General features: G+C 43.1%; 2 protein-coding genes across 2 annotated transcripts in view; both read left to right on the top strand.

Annotated features, from left to right (window-relative positions):
* Positions 1-4,201: 4,201 nt before the first annotated feature.
* Positions 4,202-13,400, top strand: NDUFA5 (NADH:ubiquinone oxidoreductase subunit A5). Its single transcript, XM_077834522.1, has 5 exons — positions 4,202-4,376; positions 5,301-5,345; positions 7,421-7,537; positions 8,306-8,371; positions 13,020-13,400. The coding sequence occupies exons 1-5, from the start codon at positions 4,356-4,358 to the stop codon at positions 13,119-13,121; spliced, it is 351 nt and encodes a 116-aa protein (XP_077690648.1). The 5' UTR covers positions 4,202-4,355; the 3' UTR covers positions 13,122-13,400.
* An 8,385-nt stretch (positions 13,401-21,785) lies between these two features.
* The window catches only part of IQUB (IQ motif and ubiquitin domain containing), a 53,497-nt gene continuing 49,230 nt past the window's right edge, over positions 21,786-26,052 (top strand). The window contains exons 1-2 of the mRNA XM_077841884.1: positions 21,786-21,859; positions 25,054-25,691. Coding sequence (XP_077698010.1) covers positions 25,058-25,691 — 634 coding nt within the window. The 5' untranslated portion in view covers positions 21,786-21,859; positions 25,054-25,057. The remainder of the gene's footprint in view (positions 21,860-25,053; positions 25,692-26,052) is intronic.

The following is a 26,052-nucleotide window of genomic DNA, read 5'->3' as shown; positions in this document are numbered from 1 at the left end:
GAAAAGAATTTGTTCCACTTTAAGCCACTCTCTTTCAGTCCAAAAGATTTGAAATAGTCACAAATCATGGAAACTGAGTCTTTGCTTAGAAACAGATGTGTCAAGGATTTATTACTTTTAAGCATATCAGGCAGATGTTTAGTGCATGCGAATGAGACGTACTAATCTGATTTCACATTTTTGAAATAAACTAAGCAGTCCTAACTTTGTTCTCTATAACTGAAAGGCCTTTAGGTATCCCAGCCTGAAGAGGTTATTCACAGCAATACAGGAATTAATAGCAGTTTAAAACTGGATTCACTCTGTTACACATTATTCACAGTTTTAATCTACTTCACCATTAGGCTAATTGGCAAGATACAGATAAAACATATCATATTCTCACCTTTTCAATCCATCATCTTGTCATTGTTACTCTGGGGCCTGTATTTTGAACAGACAGGAATAGTACCCTGCACGGTGGTGTGTCTTGTGCTTTTTCTAAAATTAAATACGCAGTTGGGAGTTAAATTAAGGTCTGACCTCGTACAACTGTAACATAAGCAGACTCCACCCCACAGGAAAGTATTATGCACGACTTCTCTAGAATCTCATCAAAAGTAACATGAGGTCTGACTGGTATAATAAGATTATCTGTGTGCTTGATTGGTTCAAACAGCTCTTGTTAAGAAAATAAATGATCTGCCAACTTAGACTCACTAGCTGTATTAACAAAATTTACTAACATATATACATATTGTTAAAAAGAAATAAAACCAAGAAAGGTTTAGCTGTTGTACAAATATTTAGTCTTCTACAGTGACAGATCTTGTCACATTGCTATGTGTCACAAAATAGCTCCCAATCTCTCACTTATTCAAACTTTTGTAGACATTCTGAGCCTGATGTGATGCCAAGATTTACAGATTCCATGATAGCCAATCCTAGTCTTTTAATAATTTCCATTTTAAAACAGAAGCTGGAGACACAGCATCATAGTCAATGCTGACAAGTCTGACCAAGAAGCTCTGAGTAATGCCATCAAGGATATTAGTATCTAGCAAGTTAAACCACAGCCACAGGGTGAGTGGCAAACTGGATTTTTTCTCCACTTAATTTATTTACCTACAAAAACACAGCTCAGATACAGATTGAGTTAAATCCTGGTTATTTTATTATCCATGTATCCAGCTATATTTATTGAGGCACAAGTGACTAAACTAAACTCATCCCAGATTAGACCACAGGCTAAGGACCATAAGCTTCCCATATCTCTGCCTGTCCTTTAACCACTCTAATCAAATGAATTTTATTAGATTGTAAAATGAGGGTGAGACAAATTGTCATAGCTCCATTGCCCCATCTTCATATGTGTTTGTACGGTATAAAGAACAATGGGGTCCCCATTCTAAACAGGGACTCCGGGCACTACTGCAATATACATAAACTAATAATAATAAATTTTGTTCACAGTGACATACCTTGCCCATGTTACTTGACCAAGTGTGGTGAGGTTCCAGAGACACCATTCACTATGATGGACAGGACTAGTGCAGAGAACCTTCCCTACAGTGGGCTTATAACAAGCTGATAGTAAGGGAAAAAAAATTCTCATTTGAGAACACAGACATGTTCTTATTGTTGCTGACCCCTGAATCCACTAATTCCCTTCTTGTCACATAACCATAACCAGCACTAGTACATATGCATAATACAAGGATAATGCAGACTTTTTTCTCTTTTAAATTGAAAAACTACATCCGGTTTTGCAGTTTATGTACACACCTGGGGTCTGAGTCTGATTTCACAATGGTTTAAATCAGCAGTAATTTCATTAAAGTTAATTTAATTTCGTTGGATGTAATACCAGTATAAGTGAGATCAGAATCTCAGCCAGAGTCCTGCATTGGCAAATATGGATAAATTGAGATAGTTTGTAAGAATTTACATCTTGGGGTCAATTCACAACAGAAAGGCTATGCTCAGGCCTCCTTATGATGCTGTTAATTTATTGTGCATTGAGAATGTATAAGATAGTCAAGATAGTCAACACAGATAACTCATTATTGAGACAACAGATAAATTATAGAGTAATCTAGAGGCTTTTTAAAGTACTGGTAGATGATTATTGCAGGTACTTTACTCACTTGCTAGACTTTATGTATTTACAGTCCTGTAATGTAAAAATCAATTTGTTCCGTTAATGCTGGATGACTATTGTGCAAAATGAGTCAGAAAATCAGGAATATGGCCGAACATATGAATTTCCACCTTACCTACAGTAGCATTATAGAGAAGTTCATAGAAGCAGCTAAAACATGAGACATTCCCAGTGTTTCCATGTTGAAGTTTCTTAAACAGCTCCCATGTAGAAGCTAGGCCAGCTTTCATGTAGTTGGGCAGCACTGCAAAATTATATTCAGATATACTATGAAAAATAGAGTGACGCATAATGAATGGATGAAGTGAGTAGTGAGTTAGTAAAGTGAGGAAGCAAAGTTAGCTGTTTTTCTCCGTCTGTCCTTAGTAAACAAATTTATAGTGGCATAGCTCAGCCCTGCACAAAAATACCCATATAGGATCGTTTTCAGATCTATGGAGGCTGTTTTGGGCCCAGTATCAAGATATCTAATCCAGAAATAACTGATTTGAACTTGTTACCAACACTATTTACATCAAAATAATTGAAGCAGGGATCCCTGCAGTGTCATTCTGGACCCCAAATCTTAAACAATTCTTTTCCATGTTTTCAGCAGTGCATTTTGATGTATTCCAAATGTATGTAAATAATGCTTTGATTCATTAGCTAATATGATAACTATCAAACTGTAGGTATCACTAAGTGCTTCCAAAAAACATATAAAACACTTTTCAGAGACATAAAATGTTATTAATGTCCCATCCTGCACAGAGAATGCACCTGCCATCAGCACACAACCCTACCACCCTCAAGGCCTTATCCAAGTAAAAGAAAACCACCCATTGGTTGCAAAGGCTTTTGGATCAGGTCCTAAGAGCTTGGCTCGGATCTCACGGAAGTCAGTGGAAAAACTCTCTTTGACTTCATTGGGACCAAGAATTGGCCCGACATATTCAGTCATCACAACAGAGAGAGCTTGGAATAGGGTGATCAGACAGCAAATGTGAAAAATTGGGACGGGGGGGGGTGTTAATAGGAGCCTACATAAGAAAAAGACCCCAAAATCGGGACTGTCCCTATAAAATTGGGACATATGGTTACCCTAGCTTGGAAGGCAGTTCTGGTGTTCACCAAAAATTACGTATTGCATTCGAGGGGTTCCATAATTTTCCATGTTTGTTTCAGTGTTACAAAGGGTGAGTCTTGAAAATCACCAAAAGTGTGTTATATAAATTATGGACAGCCCCAGACTCCAGTGGCACACGTCAAGGAGCATCCCAAGGGAAGAGCCCTCCATTGAGCGTCCGCCGCTGACAGCCCTGGAAACACAGTACTAGATGCACTTCCGTAGGGCCCCAGTGACTGGTGGCAGGGACACAGCGGAGCGGCCGCTTACAGAACCACATCATCGCTTGTCTCTCGCTGGCACGGGGATTGTCAGTGTCACTGGCACGCCGCTGGCGATGGGGCAAGTGGAGACCCCCTGCCCTGCAGGTTTCAGAGTAGCAGCCGTGTTAGTCTGTATTCGCAAAAAGAAAAGGAGTACTTGTGGCACCTTACAGACTAACCAATTTATTTGAGCATGAGCTTTTGGGAGCTACAGCTCACTTCATCCCATGCATTCAGTGTGTTCACGGGGCTGTGGGCGTATCCGTGGTGCTGGGGGCTGAGATCCCCATCACGCGGCGTGTCCAGGGGGCCGCGATTCCCCTGTCACACGGCGCGTCCAGGGCTGACACAAGCCGGCTCGCTCCAGAGCCCCCCCAGCAGGCCCCATTCTCGCTTCGTGACACCTAAATAGCGTCATTTCGCGTGCGGCCGGACAGCCCTCCTGCCGCTGTGACTCCCCCTCCATCCGCCAGAGGGCGCCAGACACAGGCGCAGCGCTGTACGGGCCACTCATGGCCTCGGCCTCTGAGCGCAGGTAGCGCAAGTTCATTTTGTTACTGACGCTTTGCGCCGAGAGCATGCGCATTCCCCATGCTCTCCAATCCTCCATTCGCAGGCCCGCCTCACTCAGAAACGGCGCATGCGATTACCGTGCCGCATACGCACGCGCACTCAGACACAGAACTCCCACAGCCCCGCTCTCAGGCCCGGCCTTTTTGGCGCATGCGGCTTTCAGCTTCAACCGGCTTGTCCTCTAACCAACAGCCCAAAGACATCACGAGGCGCATGCGCGTTTTTGGTCAGTCCCGGGCGGTTGGTGTGAGAGGTGTACTGCTTGGCCGCAGCCATGGCCGGGGCGCTGAAGAAGGTGAGGGCCCGGGTCGTGGGCTTCTCCTGCACCGCCACGCCCGGGTCCCTGAGGATTCCCCTCCCGTAGGGCTGGGCGCGTGGCCGGTCCCCCGGGGCTGCTGCGGGGCGGCTTCTCCCCGCCCAAGCCTAGGGGCTGCTCGCCTCGGGTCGCCCACGGGCTGCGCCCATCTCCCGCGCGGCGGTGCCTGCCTGGGCAAGGGCAGGCCTGGCGGCCGGCGGGGGCTGATGGTGGTGGGCCTGGTGAAACTCTCCCCCCTCCGCTTCCGATTGGAGCCAAGGATTCTCGGGACGCGCCGAGCAGCCAGCGCTGGCAAGGGCCCTTCGCAGGGACAGTCCCCGACGCTGACAGCTCCGCGGGTGCTGGCTGCTCGTTTTGCTTTGGGAGCAAAACAGAGAAACAGCCAGTCTGACAGCCGGGAAAGAAAGCGTTAATTCTACACACTGCTTAACGTGAGCTGCCCCCCCGCCCCCCTTCTCCGCGTGTTTGTAGTGCACCCGTCGCGGTGCTGGCCAGGTCTGCGCTACAGACCTGGCCTAGTCCGGGATCATTATGTTGCTCAGGGACGTGGATTTTGGGTGACATAGTTATACTGAACTAATCCCTTATGTAGACAGCGCTATGTTGGCAGGAGAGCGTCTCCCATCGACATCGCTACCACCTCTTGGGGTGGTGGATTAAGTATGGGGATGGGAGAAGTGCAGCTGCTGTGCTGTAAGTGAAGACAAGCCCTCAGCAAAGGGAGATGGAGCATCTTGGCCTGCAGCTCCCAAGATATGCGTGGTTTTTTTTTAATCCTTAACTCCACATTTTGTAATTCCCATGATGTGCGTCCGTTCAGCTGAAGTTATGAGTCAATAGTGTGTATTACAAAAAGACTTGAAATAAATGCATTCACTTACTAAATGTGTTCTGTTTGTACAGACCACTGGGCTCGTGGGACTAGCTGTAGCTGAGACACCTCACGAGGTATGTTTCAAGTATATCTAGTTGAAATGGACTGAAAATCAGAGTATTCACTTGTTTTGCTTGACTTATGTGTATATTTTAAGTATCTTATGATCCTACAGCGAGAACAGTTATTTGAAATCCAAAATTTGACCAGCTCCAAAACTTTGTTTGATGGAGAATATTGGCTATGGTCTGGAAAGGTTTTCTTTTACAAATAAAAAAGGCAGATCTTTTGCAGATGTTTTTTGTTCTATAAATATAAAAATTTAACTTGGTAGTTGCTTCTTAGAAACAATTAATTTCCAAAATCACTTACAGTAAGGCCTTTTTCTGAGGAAACATGAAGTAGTAATATTTTTCTTTGTAGAGCCCTAAAATGGTGAAAAGAACTGTGTAACTTACCAGATGGAGTGCAACTATTTAGGTTTGGGGGATTGTAAATGTAATTATTATTCCACATACATAGATTTTCCCAGATCAAATAATAGATTCTGCAGCTCGATTCTAATCTTACTGTAATATTTAATACCTGATCTACGGGGCAGGAGCTGTGTCTAGATTGTAAACTCTTTTGAGCAGGGACCCACATTTTGTTAGGTTTGTATAGTGTCCAGTGTAGTTGGGCCTTGGCTCAAGACTGTAGCTCGTAGGCATTACTGTAATACAAAGAATACATCTCTTGATAATTCTCACTGGCACTCCTAAGGAAGTAGCTTGCTAGGTCATCTAGAACAGAGGCCCCCACTGTGAGGGATATGCCCCCCTGGGGGGGTGCTGAGGCCCAGGCCATCTCCCATGAAGGGGGTGGGGAGAGAGCAACACTCAACTCTGCTTCTGGCCCCCAGCTGCCAGCTCTGCTCCTGGCCCTGCCCGGGACCCCCAGCCTGCCCCTGTGCCCTTGGCCTCCCCCAGCTGTGGCCTCAGCCTTGGCCCCCTTACCCGTCTGCGTTTCTTCCCCCCCCCCCCCCCCCCCCGAAGCAGCAGCTCCGCTCCTGGCTGCGGGCGGGGGACAGGCAGGGATAAGAGGGGGCACAAGGTAAAAGTTTGGGGGCCACTGACTTATGACATTTGTCCACTACCGAATTTGAAAGAACTCTTTGATTGTTTAATATCACAGCAATCCCATATCTTTCCCTGAAACATGGAAATTTTCAGACTACACAATAATCCCACTAGGGAGAGATCGTGCCAGTGCCACTGCTAGTGTTGCTTGGAGTATAAAACTAACAGGCGTATAAAACTAACTCTCACAGATAAAAAGCCATATCTGCAGGGCTGTCTTACAACTTCTAGGAGCGTGAATTTATTTCAGATTTTAATTTATAACAATTTGAGTCATAAACTCATCAGGGCTTCAATTAACCCCTTGGTCTTAACACACTATTTTCCTTCTCTTTTCCTGCTGTTGTCTGTATAATCCTGCTTCTGCTCCTTGCCCTTACCTCCAGTTTCCCACTCCTATTCCTTCCACTCAGAAATTACCCTGTTGGTTCCACTATCCACCTTCTACTGCAGCCCAATCTCATCTGTTTCCCAGCTACTGCGAATTTTTTCCTAACCCGTGAAGTTTCTTAAAAACATGCTGAGGGTGTTTATCCAAATCCACAGACTTTTCTACTGATGAATGTAAATGAAATCATTCTACTCTTGGCACGGGTAACAGGTGCCCTTTTTAGTGTACTCTGGGGGGAGGAGGGAAGTGGCTATATCTTTTGGCTTTGATGATTTGCTTTTTTTTTTTTTTCTTTAAGGCTTTGTGCCGATTAATCTATCTCAGAGATGTTAAAGGCCAAATCTTGAGAACAAATTAAAACATTCACAGCACAGTTCATGAAGAAAGTCAAGAAGATTAGCAAGGTAGTTTTATACTCTACAGTTGAGTCCAAACTGGAACCCCGAATTGAAATGCATCCTGGCCCAAACCCAGGTCAGAATCCTGCACTCAAACCCAGCTACTTTATTGGTATAGCCAGTGTGAATTTGAATGCTGCAGTTCTCTATATTTTACTTTGTGGGCTCGTAAATTATTTAAATATTTCTGTTAACAGTCATTTATTATTTACACACTTGCACCTTTCTTCCAATCATTTCAGCACCTGAGGATACTGTATACAAAAATTCTCGCTGCTCTGCAGGACATCCCCAAAGATGCAGCATATAGGAAATACACTGAACAGATTGTAAATGAGCGGTTTAACATGGTAAAAACAGTAAGTATAGCACTACTTGTAAATATTTTATATGCAAAGTTTGTACAGCAAAGACTATAGTATTCTCAAAATCTCAGTTTATCTTCAAAGAACATATAGAAGTTATCTGTTTCAGGGAGATGATCACGGTCACATACTGTTTCTGATTACATAAACTACTACTCTTTTGTGTATTTAACTAGAAAATAGCAATGGTGTCTTATCACTGATTTCTGCTAAAAATAGAAATAGAAAGTAGTTATCTGAAGATTTGCAGAATAGCAGACTTCCAGGTATTTTATTTTATTTACACTCACTCACTCTTTTACCAAATGCACTATTTTAGCTCTTGCTGTTCAACATTTTTGGAACAACCACTTTTCCATTGGGTAGGGTCAAATAGCTCGTTCTAGTATTGCATTCTTGCTTTTGTTTGACTACAGTGACTTGTTGAAAGGATGAGTATCTTATTTCTCCAGAAAGCTATGATCCCACTTTCCGTCGACAATCTGTGGTACAACAGAATGCTATTTTTGCTTCTCTGTACATCTGAATTGCAGTAAAATAACTTTTGGGGGGTATTTGACTGTCTTTATATTGTCAATGAGACATTGCTTATAGCAGGAAAGAACAGTACAGGAATCATGTATTCCTGTAGTGTAAAATAGGTCACCTTGAAGCTAACTCATTTGAGTGGTTACGTTTAGGAAGAATTGGACACTGTATGATCTATTTTAAGTTATGTCTTTAAGTTCTGCACTTGATATTTTAAATTACCTGAATTCACAGGAACCTAATGTCGAAAAACTAGAAGACAAAATGAAAAGTGGTCAGATTGAAGAAGTGATAATACAGGTAAAGTTGAATATTGTTTAAAAATGCCTTTGCTGAAAGGCAACAACTAGATATGAGTGCTTTCTTTGCTCTTCTGTGAAAAGAGAAATGACGAGCATTAACAGTATATTAAATATATAATAGCAGCATGCCTTTTCTAAACAGACATTATTTTCATCACAGAAGGAAGTGAATGTGCTTTGCCTGATCCATATGTGCATGGAAGTAAAAAGTGCTTTTAGCTATTTAAGATTCAGTCCATGTACTGTATTAGCCCTTGTAACTGTGAGGATGGTCTCTACAAGAAGACTACATATGACTGACCACTGAAGGAAGCCACCAAAGGAAGTAATAGATTCTCCATCTTTTGATGTTTTCAAATCAAGGCTGGATGCCTTTCTGGGAAATAGTCTTTAGCCAAACACAAACTATTGAGCACAGTTTGGGGATAACTGGGTGAATTAATGGGCTGTGTTATGCAGGAGGTCAGACTAGATCAGGGATCGGCAGCCTTTAGTACGTGGCCCGTCAAGGAAAGCCGCTGGCAGGCTTGGGCGGTTTGTTTACCTGCAGCATCTGCAGGTTCCGCCGATCGCAGGTCCCACTGGCTGCGGCTTGCCACTCCAGGCCAATGAGGGCTACGGGAAGCGGCATGGGTCGAGGTATGTGCTGGCCACCACTTCCCGCAGCCCCCATTGGCCTGGAGCAATGAACCACGGCCAGTGGGAGCTGCGATCGACCGAACCTGCAGACGCTGCAGGTAAACAAACCATCCTGGTCTGCCAGCGGCTTTCCCTGATGGGCTGCATGCCAAAGGTTGCCAATCCCTGCACTAGATGATTTAGTGGTCCTTCTAGCCTTAAACTCTCTGAATAAAAATGACACTTTCTACCAGCCTTTGGTTCAAGCAAGGTCAAGAAAACTAAAAGAAGGAACTTTTTTTTCTTCAAGATATGGCAAAATCAGATCCTAAGTACTGAATAGTAAAGATGACTGATTTTTACCCTAAGGCAGAAATGATGCAACTAAAAGGAAAAACTAGTAAACTTCCCTGATCCCACATTAACATACTGTTCCTCCATGAACTCTTTCAGTTACTTTCTCTAATAACGATCCTTTGCACTGCAACTTATTTGACAAACCTTACATTAGTGAAGGTCAGAGTCCTTTATCTTATGGGAAGTATGCGCTAATGGTTGAATTTTGCTCTCAGATTTGCAGACGGAACTCCTAATGATTGGAGTTGTGTACTTAGGACTAAATATTGCTTTCAAGTGTGGGAAATCCTACTACAGAATAGCAGTTTCTGAGATCAAAATTGCTGACAGCTTGTGTTATATGGGAACTGAAAAGTACATTGATTTCAATCATAAATGTGAGTAGAAACTATATATTTTTAAAAAATTAACTCGTTGCGGGGTTGTGCTGAATGTCTAAACAGTGAATGAGAAGACTGTTTAGCAACAGTGTACAGTAAAACTCTCCTCACCTTCTGGTCCTCTGAAGCTGCAGATAACCAGTTCTTGCTTAATGACATTATGGCATATGTTGTTCGGGAGGTTTTGAGTCAAGAAAGTTGTGAGGTTTTTGAACTGTGGAACACAGTTATACAAATTACTTTTTGTCCCAAAGTGTTATCCTCTTGATGGCATATTTTTTAATAAGTGGGCAATACAGTAATAAAAGAAAAGTGCTTAATTAACCACCCTCAACCCCAATTATGGAGTTAGGTTGGCTCTGTTCTCCAGCAGGATTATATGGTGGTTGTGACATTATCAGCATAATATATGCCAGGAGTAGTTTCCAACCTTAGTGAGTTGAAGTTGCTCAACTGTGGAGGGCCTACCTACTTTTTCTATTCTCACATATCTTTTTGTCTAGTCTTACTTCAGTCCTCTTTATATTTTTGAGGATTTCCATCCCCCTGCACTAACTTTCTCTGCCACTTCCGTTCAGTCTGTTTCCTACTTCTTTCTTCTTGTGGATTTTTTTTTTCCCCTCCCCTCTTCTCTTCCCCTCTTCATATTTCTTCTGTCTACTCCTGGGGAAATTCTGCACCTAAAAATTCTGCACACAAATTCTACATACTTTGTCAAAATTACACTATATAATCAGGACAGTTTTTTAAGTATTTTGGTAATTTATTTCAAAATACCTGTCAGCAACTGTTTGTAAGAATACAGACACCCAAAAAATTCCCCCAGGAGTACAGAGTTAAAGAAGATCCTGTTTCTCTGCGCCCCCCCCCCAATCCCTTAGAGCCCAGCAGGGGGCCAGAGACCCGCCCCCCCCATCCCCCAGAGCCCAGCCATGGTTCTCCCCCCAGCCCAGACACTCGTGTCCCCTCCTTCCCCAGAGCCTTTCTGTGGGGTGCCCCCCCAGCCCATAAACCCCCACCCCCAGAGCCCAGCTGCAGAGCACATCCCACCCAGACACTCGTACACATCCCCCAGAGCCCCGCTGTGGGCCCCCACCAGCCTAGACACCCGCACACCCTAATCCCCCATAGCCTGGGAAGCCAGAGGGAGAAACAGCCTGATGCTGGGTCCTGGGCTAGTGTGCCACCCCCTTCTTTCAGGGCATGCTGGGAACTGCAGCTGCCAGGAACTGTCCAGCTCCTCCTTCCTTCCTCCCCACCCAGGCAGTATCTTCTACTTGCAACAGTTCTGCAGCCCATTTCTGTGGCGGAGAAAAGGGAAATTCAACACTCTCAATGTACAAATTCTGCATGCACAGTGACACAGAATTCCCCCAGGAGTATCTGTCCTACCCACATATGAACCCTAAGAGAGATCCATGCTTGGCTTAGAGGAACAATATTAGTGTTCAAGTACTCCTGTGGGCCAAAGAGGAGAAGTGTAGTGCTTGAGCAACTTTTCCTGCTTGTTATGTTCTCTGACTGCATGATCATGATGGAGGAGGGAGGGAAGACAGGAAGGTGGGTGGTTTAAAAAGAGGTGTTGGTCATTCTTTGCTCTTCAGTTAGAAAGCACTTTTGCAGTGGGGTTGGGAGTATGGAATCTTTGCTGACTCCTTCTCTTTTGGGTGCCAGTCAGACAGGAAAGGTGACGGAGCAGTCCTTGGAGCCTGGAGTTTCTCTGTGAATTGTTTCCCCCCACAGATGTGGGTTGAGTTGCTCTGGTGATTACATGGAGCTAAGACCATTTCTGCCCTTGGAATGGTCTTGAACTCCTTTTAGGTGACCTGACCCACAGTTTGGGAAACAATTTGCTGCAGTGTCACTTGGAGTGGATGTTGAGTAGTCTGATCTTGGGTTGCCAGGGTAAAGGTATGTTTGTAATGAATGATCTTATTCATGCTATTTGGGGTTATATAATATAATTCTACAATTTGTTTTAATTTAGTTGTAAATTGGCCTTAATTCAACATCTGATTAATCTCCTTTTACAAATGGATTGTAAATTCTTCAAGACAGAGGAATCTTTTTGTTATGTTTGTATAGCACCTACCTTGGAGCCCCCTAGGAATTACTGCAATACAAATAAGCATTTATGTTTTCTGCTTGCCTTTAAGAGCAGTTGGGTTGCTGCTATTCTGTTTTTATTCAGTTTTTTTTCTCACTCGTGTTCAACTAATCAAATTATTAATCTGCAAACTTCTAGCTATTTAAAGTAGAGGTTCTGTCCCAAATAGAGAACTCTTGTTATGTCATGAGCAGTATGTTTGTACAATAGCTATAGTTAGGGCCCTACAAAATTCACCATGAAAAATGCATCACAAACCATGAAATCTGGTCTTTCCCCGTGAAATCTGGTCTTTGTGTGCTTTTTCCTTCTACTACACAGATTGACGGGGAGACCAGCATTTCTCAAATTGGGGTCCTGACCCAAAAAGAGGTTGCGGGGGGGGGGGGAGGGTCGCAAGATTATTTTGGGGGAGTTGCAGTATTGCCACCCTTACTTCTATACTGCCTTCAGAGCTGGGCAGCCAGAGGGCAGTGGCTGTTGGCTGGGCACCCAGCTCTGAAGACAGTGCCCCGCCAATAACAGTGCAGTAGTAAGGGTGGCAATACTGTCCTTACTTCCGCACTGCTAGTGGCAGCAGCTCTGCCTTCAGAGCTGGGCGCCTGGCCAGCAGGCGCTGCTCTCTGGCCACCCAGCCCTGAAGGCAGTGCCGCCACCAGCAGCAGTGCAGTAGTAAGGGTAGCAGTACTGCAACCCCTCTACGATAACCTGGAGACTCCCCCCACAATTCCTTTTTTGGTCAGGACCCCTAGAATTGCAACAGGGTGAAATCTGAGATTTAAATATTTAAAATAATGAAATTTACAATTTTTAAAATCCTATGACTGTGAAATTGACCATGAATTTGGTATGGCCTTAGGTATAGGGTAGGTAGAAATGCAAATTTCTGCATTTTCTTAATTTACCTGCAGTGCCATTCTACTTACTCCTGTAAATTTGAACTCTATCATAATTACAGTGAGCTTCATTGACTGTTCAGATATGAGAATAGAATTTATGGCTTTGCTTTGTGATCCATTGGCCCAATGGCTGAATTGCTTGCAAAGCATTCTAGATGGAACTTTGTTATTCAAACAGCTTGTAAATTCATAAAATATGTTCTCCAATTATAGATTAATCAGACTTAGATCAATATCTCAGAATATAATTAAAATTAAGAATCTCTTGTATATTTTTATCGACAGGCTGAAAGTGAGCTCTCTCTGGCAAGAAAAATGGTACAGTGGAAACCATGGGAGCCTTTAGTTGAAGAACCTCCTACTGACCAATGGCGATGGCCAATATAATAGTCAGCGTTATGTCTGTAACTATTTGAGAATTGAAAAAAACACTTAATTAAATATTATATCATGTTACTGAAAATTGTTTGTCTTTAACTTAAAGAAAATAGCTTTTTTTATATGATTTGTGTTGCCTCAATATCTATTTACATTTAGCAGGATGTAAAGGTCCTGTCTGACTTTCTTACAAAAATGCTTTACTAAAACTTTGTTAAGCTATTGGGCAATATGATTATTTTCTTTCCTAGTTTGCTGATTAAAAATATATTTAAATAGAAACAGAAACTTTCTTCTGTGTAATTACCCTTCTTTTCTTGTCTGATCCACTTCTTGACATTTTATCACCATGGAAGCCAATTTTCATGTCTCAAACTCTGGATTGTGGCTACACTGAACTGGCTAAGGCAAGAAGAGGAAGGGATGAACTGGATTTTACATAAATGCTTAATGATCAGCCGTGGTGAGATAAATACAGATAAAACTCTGTGTCCGTTTGATACTTTTGATTAAATTGGAAATTTGTAAAGTTTTGGAAGTCACTCTGGGGAAGAGGCAAATAATAAAAAACAAGTCTGCAACCAAAGTTATATAACTAATGGAGGCAAAAAGTACTAAGCTTAAAGTTCCACTACCCTTCCACACATGTGAATTTTGTTTGATAGTGTGCTGGTAATTTTTAAGGATTTAGAGACTTGGAGAATCACTGGGGATAATCCTAGAGTATACAAATGCATCTATAACTCAGCTAATGCTGTGTTGATTTAAACTGACATATAGCCTTCAGATACAATACCTTGACGTTCATAATTGAGAGTTTGGGCCGGATTGTTTTTCCTGTTGATTTAAATGGGAATAGAGTAAGGCCATTTGTGAAGAAAAGATTTCAATGTGCGTAATAAACCTGTAGAGTTCAACATTGAAAATGCCCTGTATAACAGTTAGAAATCACAACGATCAAAGCTGAGGCTATTTTTATTCATTCTATTTTATTCAGTATCATGATCCAAGTAATGCTTTCAAGTTTGCACATGACCTACAGCCTCTGAGGAACAGTATGTGAGCTAACAATGCAGTTTTATACAGAAGAAGTCACAGTGAGCATCAAAGATTTAGATTAATAGACTGCCAGTACAGTCATATGTAAAACAGCTAGTTTCGGAGAGGCTATTTCCTTAACTAAATACTGTTGTATTTAGGGACTTGGATAATGTTGCAGGAGAACTCTAATCTGCAGTTCATTGTGCAGATACCATGAAGTTAGCAAGCAGGATGCACTGTGCAATTAAGTACATAAAAAATTGTTCTTACTGCTACGTGAACATTGGTGAATACTTACTTGAAATCTGTGCCCAGTTCTGATCCACAGGCTTTCTAAAATGTGAATGTTGAAGGGATAGGAGTGGCATACAGGAAAACCAGGGGACCAATTGAAACTTTTCAAATTTTGGATAACAGTTCTTCACATAAGCAAAGACTACAACTAAGATCCCAAAACATTGGGTAGTTATGTGGAACTTATTTCACCTTAATGGTATATACTAAGGCAGTTGACCTCTTGCGGGGGATAATTAACAAGCCCAAAGAAAAAGTCAGTGATAGAGGCATTTTCAGCGTGGCTTAGGATATGGTGAAGCTAGAACTCTGTACACAGAATGCATGTTTCACTTGCTAAGCCACTTGATTAAACTGTTCTTCCCAATGCACCCCCCACCCTTGTTTTGCAAAGGCTATTTGTTTTATTCCCATTTTAAAAAAATACATAAACTGAGAAGTTTTAGCACTGCTGTTTAGAAGAGTATTATTACAAAGGGTTGGAATCCCTGCTATGGAAATTGATTACGAATAAATGCAGTTAGACTTGAAAGCTAACGTAATGGATTGTCTACATAGCTAGCTTGTGCACTGTATTATTTTCAATATAAGTATTTTCAGGTAAGGAGTAGCAACTGCATATGTGAAATATTTCATGTACTATTTTAAGCAAATTATCAGATTACACCAGTAAACTGACATTGACTGGGACCCTGCTTTGAGTTGATATTCCTACAAAAATAAGAGCTCCAGAATGCTGAGGATTCCAGGAGGCTGTGGGTTATGAAGTAACAGTTCATTTGGTGTTGCCCAATACTTTTTACATGCATTTTCAACATGAGATGTAAAACATCTTTTCCATACAAAATTTCAACAACTTTTAAATGAAAATCATACAATATAAGAGTCTAAATCTGATTATCTTTTTGTGACTAAAGAATAGCTGTTCACCCTTTAGGCAGGATTTGATTTGAATCAAACCTGTGTAAATATAGCATAAGCGTTTTGACCTATAAACCTGTGGGGAAACAAAGAAAGGAAAATGGGGCTTCAGCTACTGAGTGGTATTTTCAGTGACAAAACTGTACAACTGTTCCATACTGTAATTGGATTTGATATTCAAGAGGTAAATATAAATATATATTTTGGATATTCAGAATGTATTAATGGTTGGATATGGACTTGACTTTTAGGAGTTTAATGTCATGCATCATTTTCCTTATGAATTTTCACATGTTATAAGTACTTGGATTTAACCTATGCTTTTTTTTTTTTTTTTGTTATGAGGAACTAATGATATCCAAATAACTAATATACAGGCAAGAGCAAGCTTAAAGTTGTATACGTTTAGGATACTGGAGAAATGGTAAGGAGAAGATGGTTGAGGAGAGTATACTGGCAAAGATACTACTACAAGTCTAGCTAGTTTCATCCCACTATGTTTTGCTTGTATATTTTTAAATGTTTGACATATCTGTTTAGAGTGCATATTCCTGGGGGTGTGGAAAGTATTCCTACTTTCCCAGCACCAAGTATGTGTTTGGGAAACTACTGTAATACACAACAAAATATATATTTTATTAATTTACTAAATTTGTAGAATTTCTAAATATTTCTAAAATTATATTTATGCTGAATTGAATGGAAAGAGCTGTTACAGTAGTTGACCAATTGATGTTTTCAGGACAAAATTGCTAGTTTATATTTTGTAAATATCTGAATGTTTACATTTTGAGTAATGAAGTTCTAAAATTTTCATTTTAAAAGATTATCGCCAAGTTAAAGTATCTTTTGGTTATGTGAATGAGAGGTTTTTAATAGACTCCCTCAAATTTTTAATGGGTTCCAGAGCTTCGCTGGATTTGTTTATTTGCAGTATTGCTACTGATCCACAATAAGGTTTTGGTTTTGTTTTTTTTAAATGGTAAGGGCTGGTATCTTCCAAGATAAAGCCACTAGATGGCATTCCACATGAGGACTGCAGTTAGGTAAACAAATGCTATTGTATCAGATGCCAAATGATTATATGCTGAATGAGGGTGAGCAATGTCAGATGATGAAAGAGGAATTAAAATAAACGGTTTTAGATAATGGGTACTGAGCTGATGTGAGATGAAGCAAGATGAAAATATGCACATGGGTATGAATTTTCATATTGCATTGAGTGGTTTTCCCATACACATAAGAAAAAAACACTTTGCTCTTATCACGTCTCCAAAGTGCAGTAGCAACTGAAACACGAAGAAAAAAATCTTGCGCCAACTCTGCTGAAAATAAAAAAGGGATGTCGTAGTTAAGTAGAAGTATACGTTGTAGCCTTCAGAACCATCTTCCAGTCCTTTCTCCAACCTTCACTCACGCAAGGTATGTCTGCAGTAGGGTTTTTGACTTGAGTGAATTGGCAAATTACCTCAAGGTGGCTAACACATTTTGTAAAGTTAGCTGTGTTAGTCCTAGGACATGACACAAGGCAGGTGAGGTAATATCAGTTATTGGACAAATTTCTGTTGGTGGAAGAGACAAGCTTTTGAACTTCATAGAGCTTCTGAAGAAGCTTGAAAGCTTGTCTCTTCCACGTACAGAAGTTGGTCCAATAAAAGATTACCTCACCCACATTCGTAAAGATTAATCTGTACACTCACTAATTGTTCCAGGTTGCAATAACTTCTAGTTTTTGATTAAAATGGTATACTTTTAAAGTTTTTGAAGTCATTCTGGAACAAACAATTGGAGTATCTAGACTAGCCTGTACAAATGTGTTAACTACCTGGAGATAGCTAGTGGTTTTTTTTTTTTTTTTAAAAACACTTCAGTGAAGACAAACCCTACAATTTGCTAATACAGGTTTTCCTGCTTTCTAAGTTGAGAAACAGTTATGGCTTACTCCTATATTAAACCCTGATAATGAAAATCATTGCAAGTGGGTTTAATTATCTCAGGCTCTATCTACGCTATGGTGATTGTGCTAGCTGTACTGTAGACATTAACTCCTTCCATCGGTGCACGTTTTCCATTGGTGTAGGAATGCCACCTCCCTGAATGAAGTTAGGTATGTTGATGGAAGCTTTTTTCCATTGAGAACGCTCACTGCAGATGCAGCTAGGTTGGCATAGTTATGTCGGTTGGGTGTGGATTTCCCCATCCTACACTCTGACTGATGTGGTTATGTTGGTAGACCAAGCCTCAGAAAACAGTAAGTAAATCATATGTGCTCTGCATGATAAAATTGCAGATTTAACTGATTTTATGTTGTGGAATCAACATTAAATACCAATTGCTGGTAAAAAAAAAGTGGGAACAAGTAATGAATTAGAGCTCTGATGCATTAGTGTGTGCTATTTTTTAAAATAGTGCCCATTTTCATTTCACTCTTTATCCTAGCCAGCAAAAGACGCATCCTTGCAGAAGAGGGAAGTGTAGCAATTTTTTACTTTACACACACACTCACTAAAATAAATGTATATATTTGGAATTTAAATCCAAATCACTGCAGCAACCAGCAAAGTACACATACATTTTACAGAGAAGGGTTAATTTGTCAGATTTAATTTTAGATAAGATGTACAATATTACAAGTAATTCATTCTAAGACAAATGTGCTACCAGAGCATATTTTAAAGAGACTAATTATTTTGGCAATCTGTTACCACTTGATTGTCCTCTATTAATCATTCTGGAAATATGTGATAAAAGAAAACGTTACAATTATCTGATGTAGTACAGCAAGGCAACTCAGAGCAAATTTTAAAGTTAAGAAACCTCACCTCTTTAAAACACTGAGATTTTTCTGATGAAAGTCAATATGTAAATACAAAGTATTGTGTAGGATGGGGCTGAATGCAAGAGTTCAGAGCTTATTAGACCACACAATGTACATATTGCCATCTAACGGCAACTGAGAGTTATGTAATGGCAACTGTGAGTGAGGTCTCCATTGCTATCACCTGATCTGTTCAGAGTAGTTATGCTCTGAATGGGACCTAAGTTTTTTTTGTTGTTGGCTGCAGGAGCTCTCCAGGGTTTGCCCATTTAAAAAAAGGGGTGGGGCGGGGGCATAATTGAGTGCTAATGTATACAAAACATACTGCGTGTTTGTTTATATACAAGTGAAAGACTGTTTCCCTGTCCCAAAGCGCTTGCAGCCAAAGCTAAAACATATAAAACACTCTGGGGGAGGTGGAGGAGGAGAAACAGTGGACAAGAGTGGGAGAAGGAAATAAAAGGTTTGTTAAGACAGTCATGTAGACAGTAGGGAGCCAAACAAGATGAGACCGATGGGAACTAAGTTTTTGTAGGGTTTTGAAGGTGAGAACTATGGGACTGAATTTGATGCTGAAGGTGAGAAGAAGCCTATAAAGGAATTCAGAGGCACTAGCTATGGTCCTTGTGGTAGGAAAGTGGATGATTTTTCATAGCTGAGTATAAGGTAGAGAGGTCAAGGAGAGAGTCACTAGACTAGAGAGAATGAGTTTGCACCCATCCACTGTCGATATCCTGATCTTCTCCAGTCAGGTTTCAGGCCAGGTCTTGGAATGGAGACAGCATGGCAATGCTGTTGGGATATTTCCACTTATGAGAAGGCCCATATTCATACCTGTAAATCTGTCTGTGGTATATGATACCATACAGATATGGCATACTATCTGCCTCAGCAATGTTATCAGGATTAACAGGAAAGCATCAAAATGGCTCGCTCCATGTTTCTTTCAGGATCCTCCCAGAGTGATGATAGGTAGCTGTTCCTCCACCTCCATATGCTCAGCTGTGAATTTTCTCCTCAATGCATTTTAATACCTAGATGAGTTATTGTGGAAATTCAGTTAATCTGTCATAACAGGAATAGCCAGCTTCATCTCATCTTAATTCTAGTACAAATATCACCATTTCAGCACTTGGATGAATGACAGGTGTTTAAAGTTGGGTAAAGGTAAAAAGAAGGAAACATTTCAAAGGGCTAACTCTCTCCTTTCATCGTATTGTATCGAAAGTTAGCCCCAGATTGTGAAAACATTGCATGACTGTGAGGCCTTTTGGGATTTCTGAATGCAGTTGGACGCTTAAATAGCTATAGCTGCAAAAACACACCCTCCTATTGTTTTACATTTCAAAACATCTGCATGAAATTAGCAAAAAGGCTATACCCTCTCCCCTTGGATTATTTCATGAGCCATGTCCTCTTGATCTTCAGGCTGGATTAGTGCAATTCATTTTTCCTTATTATGAATATGCAGAATTTAAAAACAAACCCTTTATACCGGAATGCAGCAGCGTGCCTGCTCACCAACACCAGCCACTGATAGCACATCACCTCAGTGCTCAAATCACTGTTCCTTTCAGAATAAACAATCAGTTTCAGTCTGTCCCATTTTGCAAGGCCCTCCATAAAAAAGTGGCCCTGAGTGTCTCAGAGACTTTCTGTGACTGACCTCTCAGCTTCATTACTCCAGACCTATGAAATTGTCATCCTCAAGGGTAAAATTCAGGATGTTCTCGGAAAGGGCCAAGGCTTTGGAACACATGGCTGGAGGAAATTAGAATGACCTTTGGAAGGAAGTGTGAAATTCATACCTCAGTTTAGTGTTGCGCAACTAATAGTAGCAAGAAAGAATGAATAAATAGAGGCGAAGGCAAGGAGGACAGTGTGAGAGAGGGTAGGAGAGAAAACTAATATATGAGGATGATGGGGAAGAATAGCCCAGGCTGGTATGGGGGAAATGGAGAGAAAATTAGAGCTGAACTATTTTGAAAATGGTTATTCACTCTTTGGGAAGCACTGAGATACTGTTTTAATAACCTAGATAGATAAATGAGGTGTGAAATGATAAAAGGGTTTAGTGATGGAAATGGAGAAGAGAAAAATATGATTTGGTGTCTCAGTCTGAGAAGAAAAGAGAAGACAAAAGTGATAGTACTTGATCTTGTGGGTCAGGAACAATAAGATTGCTGAAAATAACAAACAGGAAAGGACTGATGGAAATAGATTTGGAAGAAAGATGACTTCATTTTTCCGCTATTGCCTTCAACTTTCTGACATCCAGGAGAGGACAGAGCTATGAACAGGCAGGCATGACTGCTCCACCAGAAGCTCAGTGGGAAAACCTGATCTGTCATGAAACCAGAAGGCTCTAAATTCTTGCACTAGACCTCAATGACTACTCTTTAGAGTAGTGGTTCTCAACCTATTTACTATTGTAGGCTGCATCCAATACTACCTGTATGGCCCTGAAGACGTCTCATGGGCTGTAGCTGTGTGCTGACTGGACCACAAGTTGAGAACCAGTGCTTCAGAGGCAAGTGAATGTTTGCACAGCACTTTGAACATGTAAAGTGCTATGGGTGGTAATAGTAGTAGTAAGACACAGCAGAAAGTCCAATGGTGGTTATGTTGGTGGTGAAGGTTTGTGATGAATGAGGGGTATCTCCATTCCTTTAAAAAGTGTTAATTTAAAAGGCTTCATATTAATAGATTAAAATAGTCATATTATAATGTCAACAAGTCTGTCTTTGCAGTGTAATTTGCATACTGTAGTCAAAATAATCAGAATACTTACTCAGGTTATTGTTAGTGACAAGTGGAAGTTCATTAAGGGTCAGTTCTGTATTAGCTGTAAAATGTTTAAACTGCAACACTGCCAACAGGTCAACTGCCACTACCTTGTGGTATCTGAATACTGTGTGCACATATGTATTAATCTCTTTAATATAATATATAGGTGTCCTTTAGGGTACATACACTAGTTGTGGGATCATTCCGATAATGCATTTACTTGTTTGATAAGCGTCTGAGCAGGTTCTGTGTATAACCGATGAAGGGTCGCATTTTCTAAAATGTGCACGGACTATTATGGATTTTGCACCCAGGGATGATTATGTCTCACACAGATGAGGTGCGCACTTGCATCTGTAAGTGTTCTTCAAAGGCAGGCCCGCCACTCGAATCTAAACTGCGTAACTAATCATGAATGCTCACACAGCACCCCCGGCTTACGGTTCAGTGCAGGTGACCAGCCCTGTATTTAGCGAGAGACTCGCTGGGCTGCAGGAGCGAGCCCCACGGTTTCGCAGGCCCGTGTTCTCCCCTTTGTGTCAGTGACAAGGTACTTAAGCAACGGCGGTGCTGGCGCAGAGCCTGGACTGGAGCGACCACACCAGCTACAGGCCTTTGTCTCCGACGCAGCACCCCCCTGAGCAGCGCGAGCTGGCGTCAAACCACATCCAGCCCGGAGAGCCGGCTCTGCTCCGCAGTGCCCGCTCTCGCCTGCACCCACTCCCCTCCCCCGCGCCTGTCATTTCCTTCCCCTCCGCCCTAGATCTCGCGAGACCGTGTGAAATTCGAGGTTGTCATGGCTACAACGACAACCGACCGGCGCTCAAGACTGGTCCGGGCGAGAAGCGATTTGTCCGGGAAGCGGCCCTGAAGCTTTGGGGCTGAGGTAAAGGGGCCTCGACCCGGGGTATAAACCAGTCCCGGGTGAGGGAATCACGCGGCGCAGGTAGCCGGCGTAGAGGCGGGGAGCCGCAGCGGCAAGCGGTACTCGTACAAAAGCGGGAGGCTGGCGCCTACGGCTCCCAGCATGCCGTGCGGCGTTCCCGCGGCGGGGGCTAAGGTGGCGGAGCGGCGCAGTGCATGCAGGGAGCTAGAGTCTAACGGCTGTACCTGTATTTGTAGAGTGGGCTTCGGGGCCTGCGGTGCATTCTGGGAGCTGGAGGCCCTTTGGTGCATTTTGCGGGGGCTGTGCTTCATCAGCTACTGACCTAGGACAGTGTAATGGGGTCACGACCCACAGTCCCAATGCCCAAATAAAACCATGTGAGGGGCTTGGTGAGGCAATCTCAGCTGCATGATGGCAAGGGAGAGGGGGAAGAGGCAACAGGGTGGTGCATTGGCATCCTGTTTCATGACAGTACAGTGACTGCCCATCCAGCCTCAAGGTACCATGACACTGTATCAAAATGTCATCAGGTTCCACAGTAGGAGCCCGGCACACCCCTACAGATCCACTGAGGCTGATAGTAAGGCTAGAGCAGTGCTGGTGGGAAAGTCAATTTGCGCTCCTTCCTGTGCTGTGCTTGTAACAGAGATGTTCCTTTGCCTTCGGCCCACTAGCAAGGTCTCCCTGACTGAACACTCTTCAAAAGGGTGATTCCAGCTTGCATTAGTTCCATTGTCTCTCTTACCATAGCATGTTTTCTACCTATTTTGCTATGAAAATAGATTGGATTCAGGTTCACTTGGCCCACATCGTGGGTTGAGTAGCAGAGAAGGAAATTATAAGCAGCTACCATTTCTAGTGAAATTTGCTCAGTGAGGTCTTAATTGCATGGGGGGAAAATTTTTACCAACTAATGGCTAGGCTACGCTCTATCCCACACTAATTAGGCCTCAGTTGAAGCATTGTGTCCAGTTCTGGGTGCCACGTTTCAGGAAGGATGTGGACAAATTGGAGAAAGTCCTGAGAAGATGATTAAAGGTCTAGAAAACATGGCCTGTGAGGGAAGATTGAAAAAATTGGGGTTGTTTAGTCTGGAAAAGAGAAGACTGAGAGGGGACATTATAACAGTTTTCAAGTACATTAAAGGTTGGTACAGGGAGGAAGGAGAAGAATTGTTCTTAATCTCTGAGGATCGGACAAGAAGCAATGGGCTTAAATTGCAGCAAGGGAGGTTTAGGTTGGACATTAGGAAAAACTTTCTAACTGTCAGGGTGGTTAAGCACTAGAATAAATTGCCTAGGAAGGTTGTGGAATCTCCATCTTCGGAGATTTTTAATAGCAGGTTAGACAAACACCTGTCAAGAATGGTCTAGATCGGGGTGGACAAACTACGGCCTGCCAGCCGTTTTGAGACAGCCCTCGAGCTCCCGCTGGGGAGTGGGGTCTGAGGCTTGTGTTGCTCCGGCACTCCAGCCGGGGAGCAGGATCGGGGGCCGCTCCATAAGGCTCCCGGAAGCAGCATCATGGCCCCGCTCTGGCTCCTATGTGTAGGGACAGCCAGGGAGCTCCGCTCTGCACACTGCCCCGCCCCATTGGCTGTAGTACGGTTCTTGGCCAATGAGAGCTGCAGGGGTGGCACCTGCAGACGGAGCAACGTGCAGAGCTGCCTGGCCATGCCTTGGAGCCAAAGGGGGGACATGCTTCTGGGAGCTGCTTGCGGAAAGCTCTGCCCAGAGCCTGCATCGCTGAGCCTGGCCCCCCCCATCCCAATCTCATGCCATAGCCCTGATCCCCCTCCCGCCCTCCGAACCCCTCGATCCCAGCCCAGAGCACCGTCCTGCACCCCAAACTCCTCTTCCCCAGCCCCACCCCAGAGCCCTCACCCCCCCTGCATCCCAACACAGAGCCCCCTCCCTCACCCTGAACTCCTCATTTCTGGCCTCACCCAGAGCCCGCACCCCCAGCCAGAACCCTCACCCCTACCCCCAATTTCATGAGCATTCATGGCCCGTCATACAATTTCCATACCCCGATGTGGCCCTCAGACCAAAAAGTTTGCCCACCGTTTGTCTAAATAATACTTAGTCCTACCATGAGGACTGGAATAGATGACCTTTCGAGGCCTCTTCCAGTCCTATGATTCTATTGTGCCCTATGGTTAAGGCTACATTTTAGTCACGGGTGTTTTTAGTAAAAGTAATGGACAGGTCATGGGCAATAAACAAAATTTTTTACTAAAAATTCCTGTGACTAAAACTTGGACAGGAGGACATGGGTGCTCGGGCGGGGGGGGTGTTGGGGGAGGTGGCCCGGGACCCTGCTGAGGGGGGAGGGCCAGGCTGTGGCATGCTGGTGCTGGGGAGGGGGGAGCTGGGCCATGACGCATGGCCCGGGACCCCAGCTGGTGTTGGGAGGGGAGGGCTGGTGGGAGCTCCCTACTGGGCTCTGCGTCCCTGAAGCTCCTAGGTGGCGGAGGGGCACAAGTGCAACTCCCATTGGCTGGGAACCGCAGCCAATGGGAGCTGCGGGGATGGGGCCTGCAGGCAGCAAGCAGTGTGGAGCCTCCCCACTCCAGCCCCTCCACCACCTAGGAACTGCAGGGCCATCCCAGTGGGAGCCCCCCACCCTGAGGTAAGCACACCCCCCTGCCCCAGTCCCCTCCCACACATCCACACTGCTGCTGCTGGCCCAGGGGCTGCCTAGCTCGGGCAGCTCCTGAGCCAGTACTAGCCACGGCAGAAGTCACGGAGGTCACAGAAAGTCACGGAATCCGTGACCTCCATGACAGACTCATGACCTTACCTTCAGTTAGTGAAAATAATTGGGAAGGTCTTGAGCCCACCGTTGCAAGGATTGGTAATGCTTTTCTTTATGAACCAAAGATCCAAGCCACTATTAAATAGGCAGTATAGTGATAGATATGGTTAAAAGAAAAGGAGTACTTGTGGCACCTTAGAGACTAACTAAGTTAGTCTCTAAGGTGCCACAAGTACTCCTTTTCTTTTTGCGAATACAGACTAACACGGCTGTTACTCTGAAACCTGTCAGATATGGTTAAGTGTGTTTGGTAATTTAAAGTACCCATATGCTTGGGGATAGGCACCACTATGCAATTCTAAAACAAACAAAAAAGTTTGTGAATTATTATGCTTATTCATGCAGCAATCTTAAAAATAGGTAATCTTAAATTTCAGGAAAATGGCTGATCCAAAGGAGGTGGTGGATAGCTACAGTGAAGGAGATAAAACTGAAGCATCAGACACTGAAGAGCACACACAAATAAAGCCACAAGCAGAAGACGATACAGAGACTGATCACATTAGCACTGCAGAGACATCGGTTCTTCTGAAAGCAAGGACAGATGCATCACAATCAAATGAGGATGGACTACAAAAGGAGCAGGAACCTGCTCCAGAGGCTCGCGGGCAGGAATCGGAGCTGGAACCCGCCCCAGAGGCTCGCGGGCAGGAACTGGAGCTGGAACCCGCCCCAGAGGCTCGTGGACAGGAACCGGAGCAGGAACCCGCTCCAGAGGTTCGCGGGCAGGAACCAGCTCTTGAAGAACAAGAGCAGACAAGTGTAGAAGGGCAGGAACTGGCTCTTGAACAGGAAAATGATCTTGCTGTGGGTAATCAAGAAGAATTGCTTGGAAAAGGTGAACAGGGTGTATCTGAGCCAACTGCTCCATTAACTGAAGAAATTTCTCAAATTACTACAGAAACATTTGCTAAGTTGTTAGCAGCTGAAATATACAACTTAGGTAGGAAGCAACGGGAGGCTTTGGAATCTGAGATATCATTGGCAGAAGTGATGACAAATGCAACAGCAACAGGTATAAAATTTGCCGCACGTAAAAATTGGCTGTTACTGACATCTTTTTACAAAAGCTATGTTACCATATTTATTCACAACTTGCCAATGGATTGATTCTTGGCTTTTTCTCATCACCTTATTGAGGCAACATGGACTCCAGCCAATATTTGGTATTTTGGATGTAAAAATCAACTTTAAACCATATTATATTAATAAAAATTGTGTTCCACCGTATCCACCTGCTGGAACACCAAACGAACAGATTAAAGTAATATTTTACTACTAACCTGGGAGCGAAGTGTAGAATAAACTAAAAGTGTTTTATATATTGATCCCTATTTCTCTGTTTAGAATGTTCTCTTCATTGAGAACCACAAATA

Source organism: Eretmochelys imbricata, chromosome 1, assembly GCF_965152235.1.
Source record: "Eretmochelys imbricata isolate rEreImb1 chromosome 1, rEreImb1.hap1, whole genome shotgun sequence".
NCBI lineage: Eukaryota > Metazoa > Chordata > Testudines > Cheloniidae > Eretmochelys > Eretmochelys imbricata.
This window is presented reverse-complemented; position numbering and strand designations above follow the sequence as displayed.

What these genes read in the sequence shown, in the direction of transcription:
- NDUFA5 (XM_077834522.1), top strand. Translation starts at nt 4,356, where the DNA reads ATGGCCGGGGCGCTGAAGAAG. An exon ending in TAGCTGAGACACCTCACGAG is followed by an intron (nt 5,346 to 7,420) that starts GTATGTTTCAAG and finishes CAATCATTTCAG; the next exon opens with CACCTGAGGATACTGTATAC. An exon ending in TTGAAGAAGTGATAATACAG is followed by an intron (nt 8,372 to 13,019) that starts GTAAAGTTGAAT and finishes TTTTATCGACAG; the next exon opens with GCTGAAAGTGAGCTCTCTCT.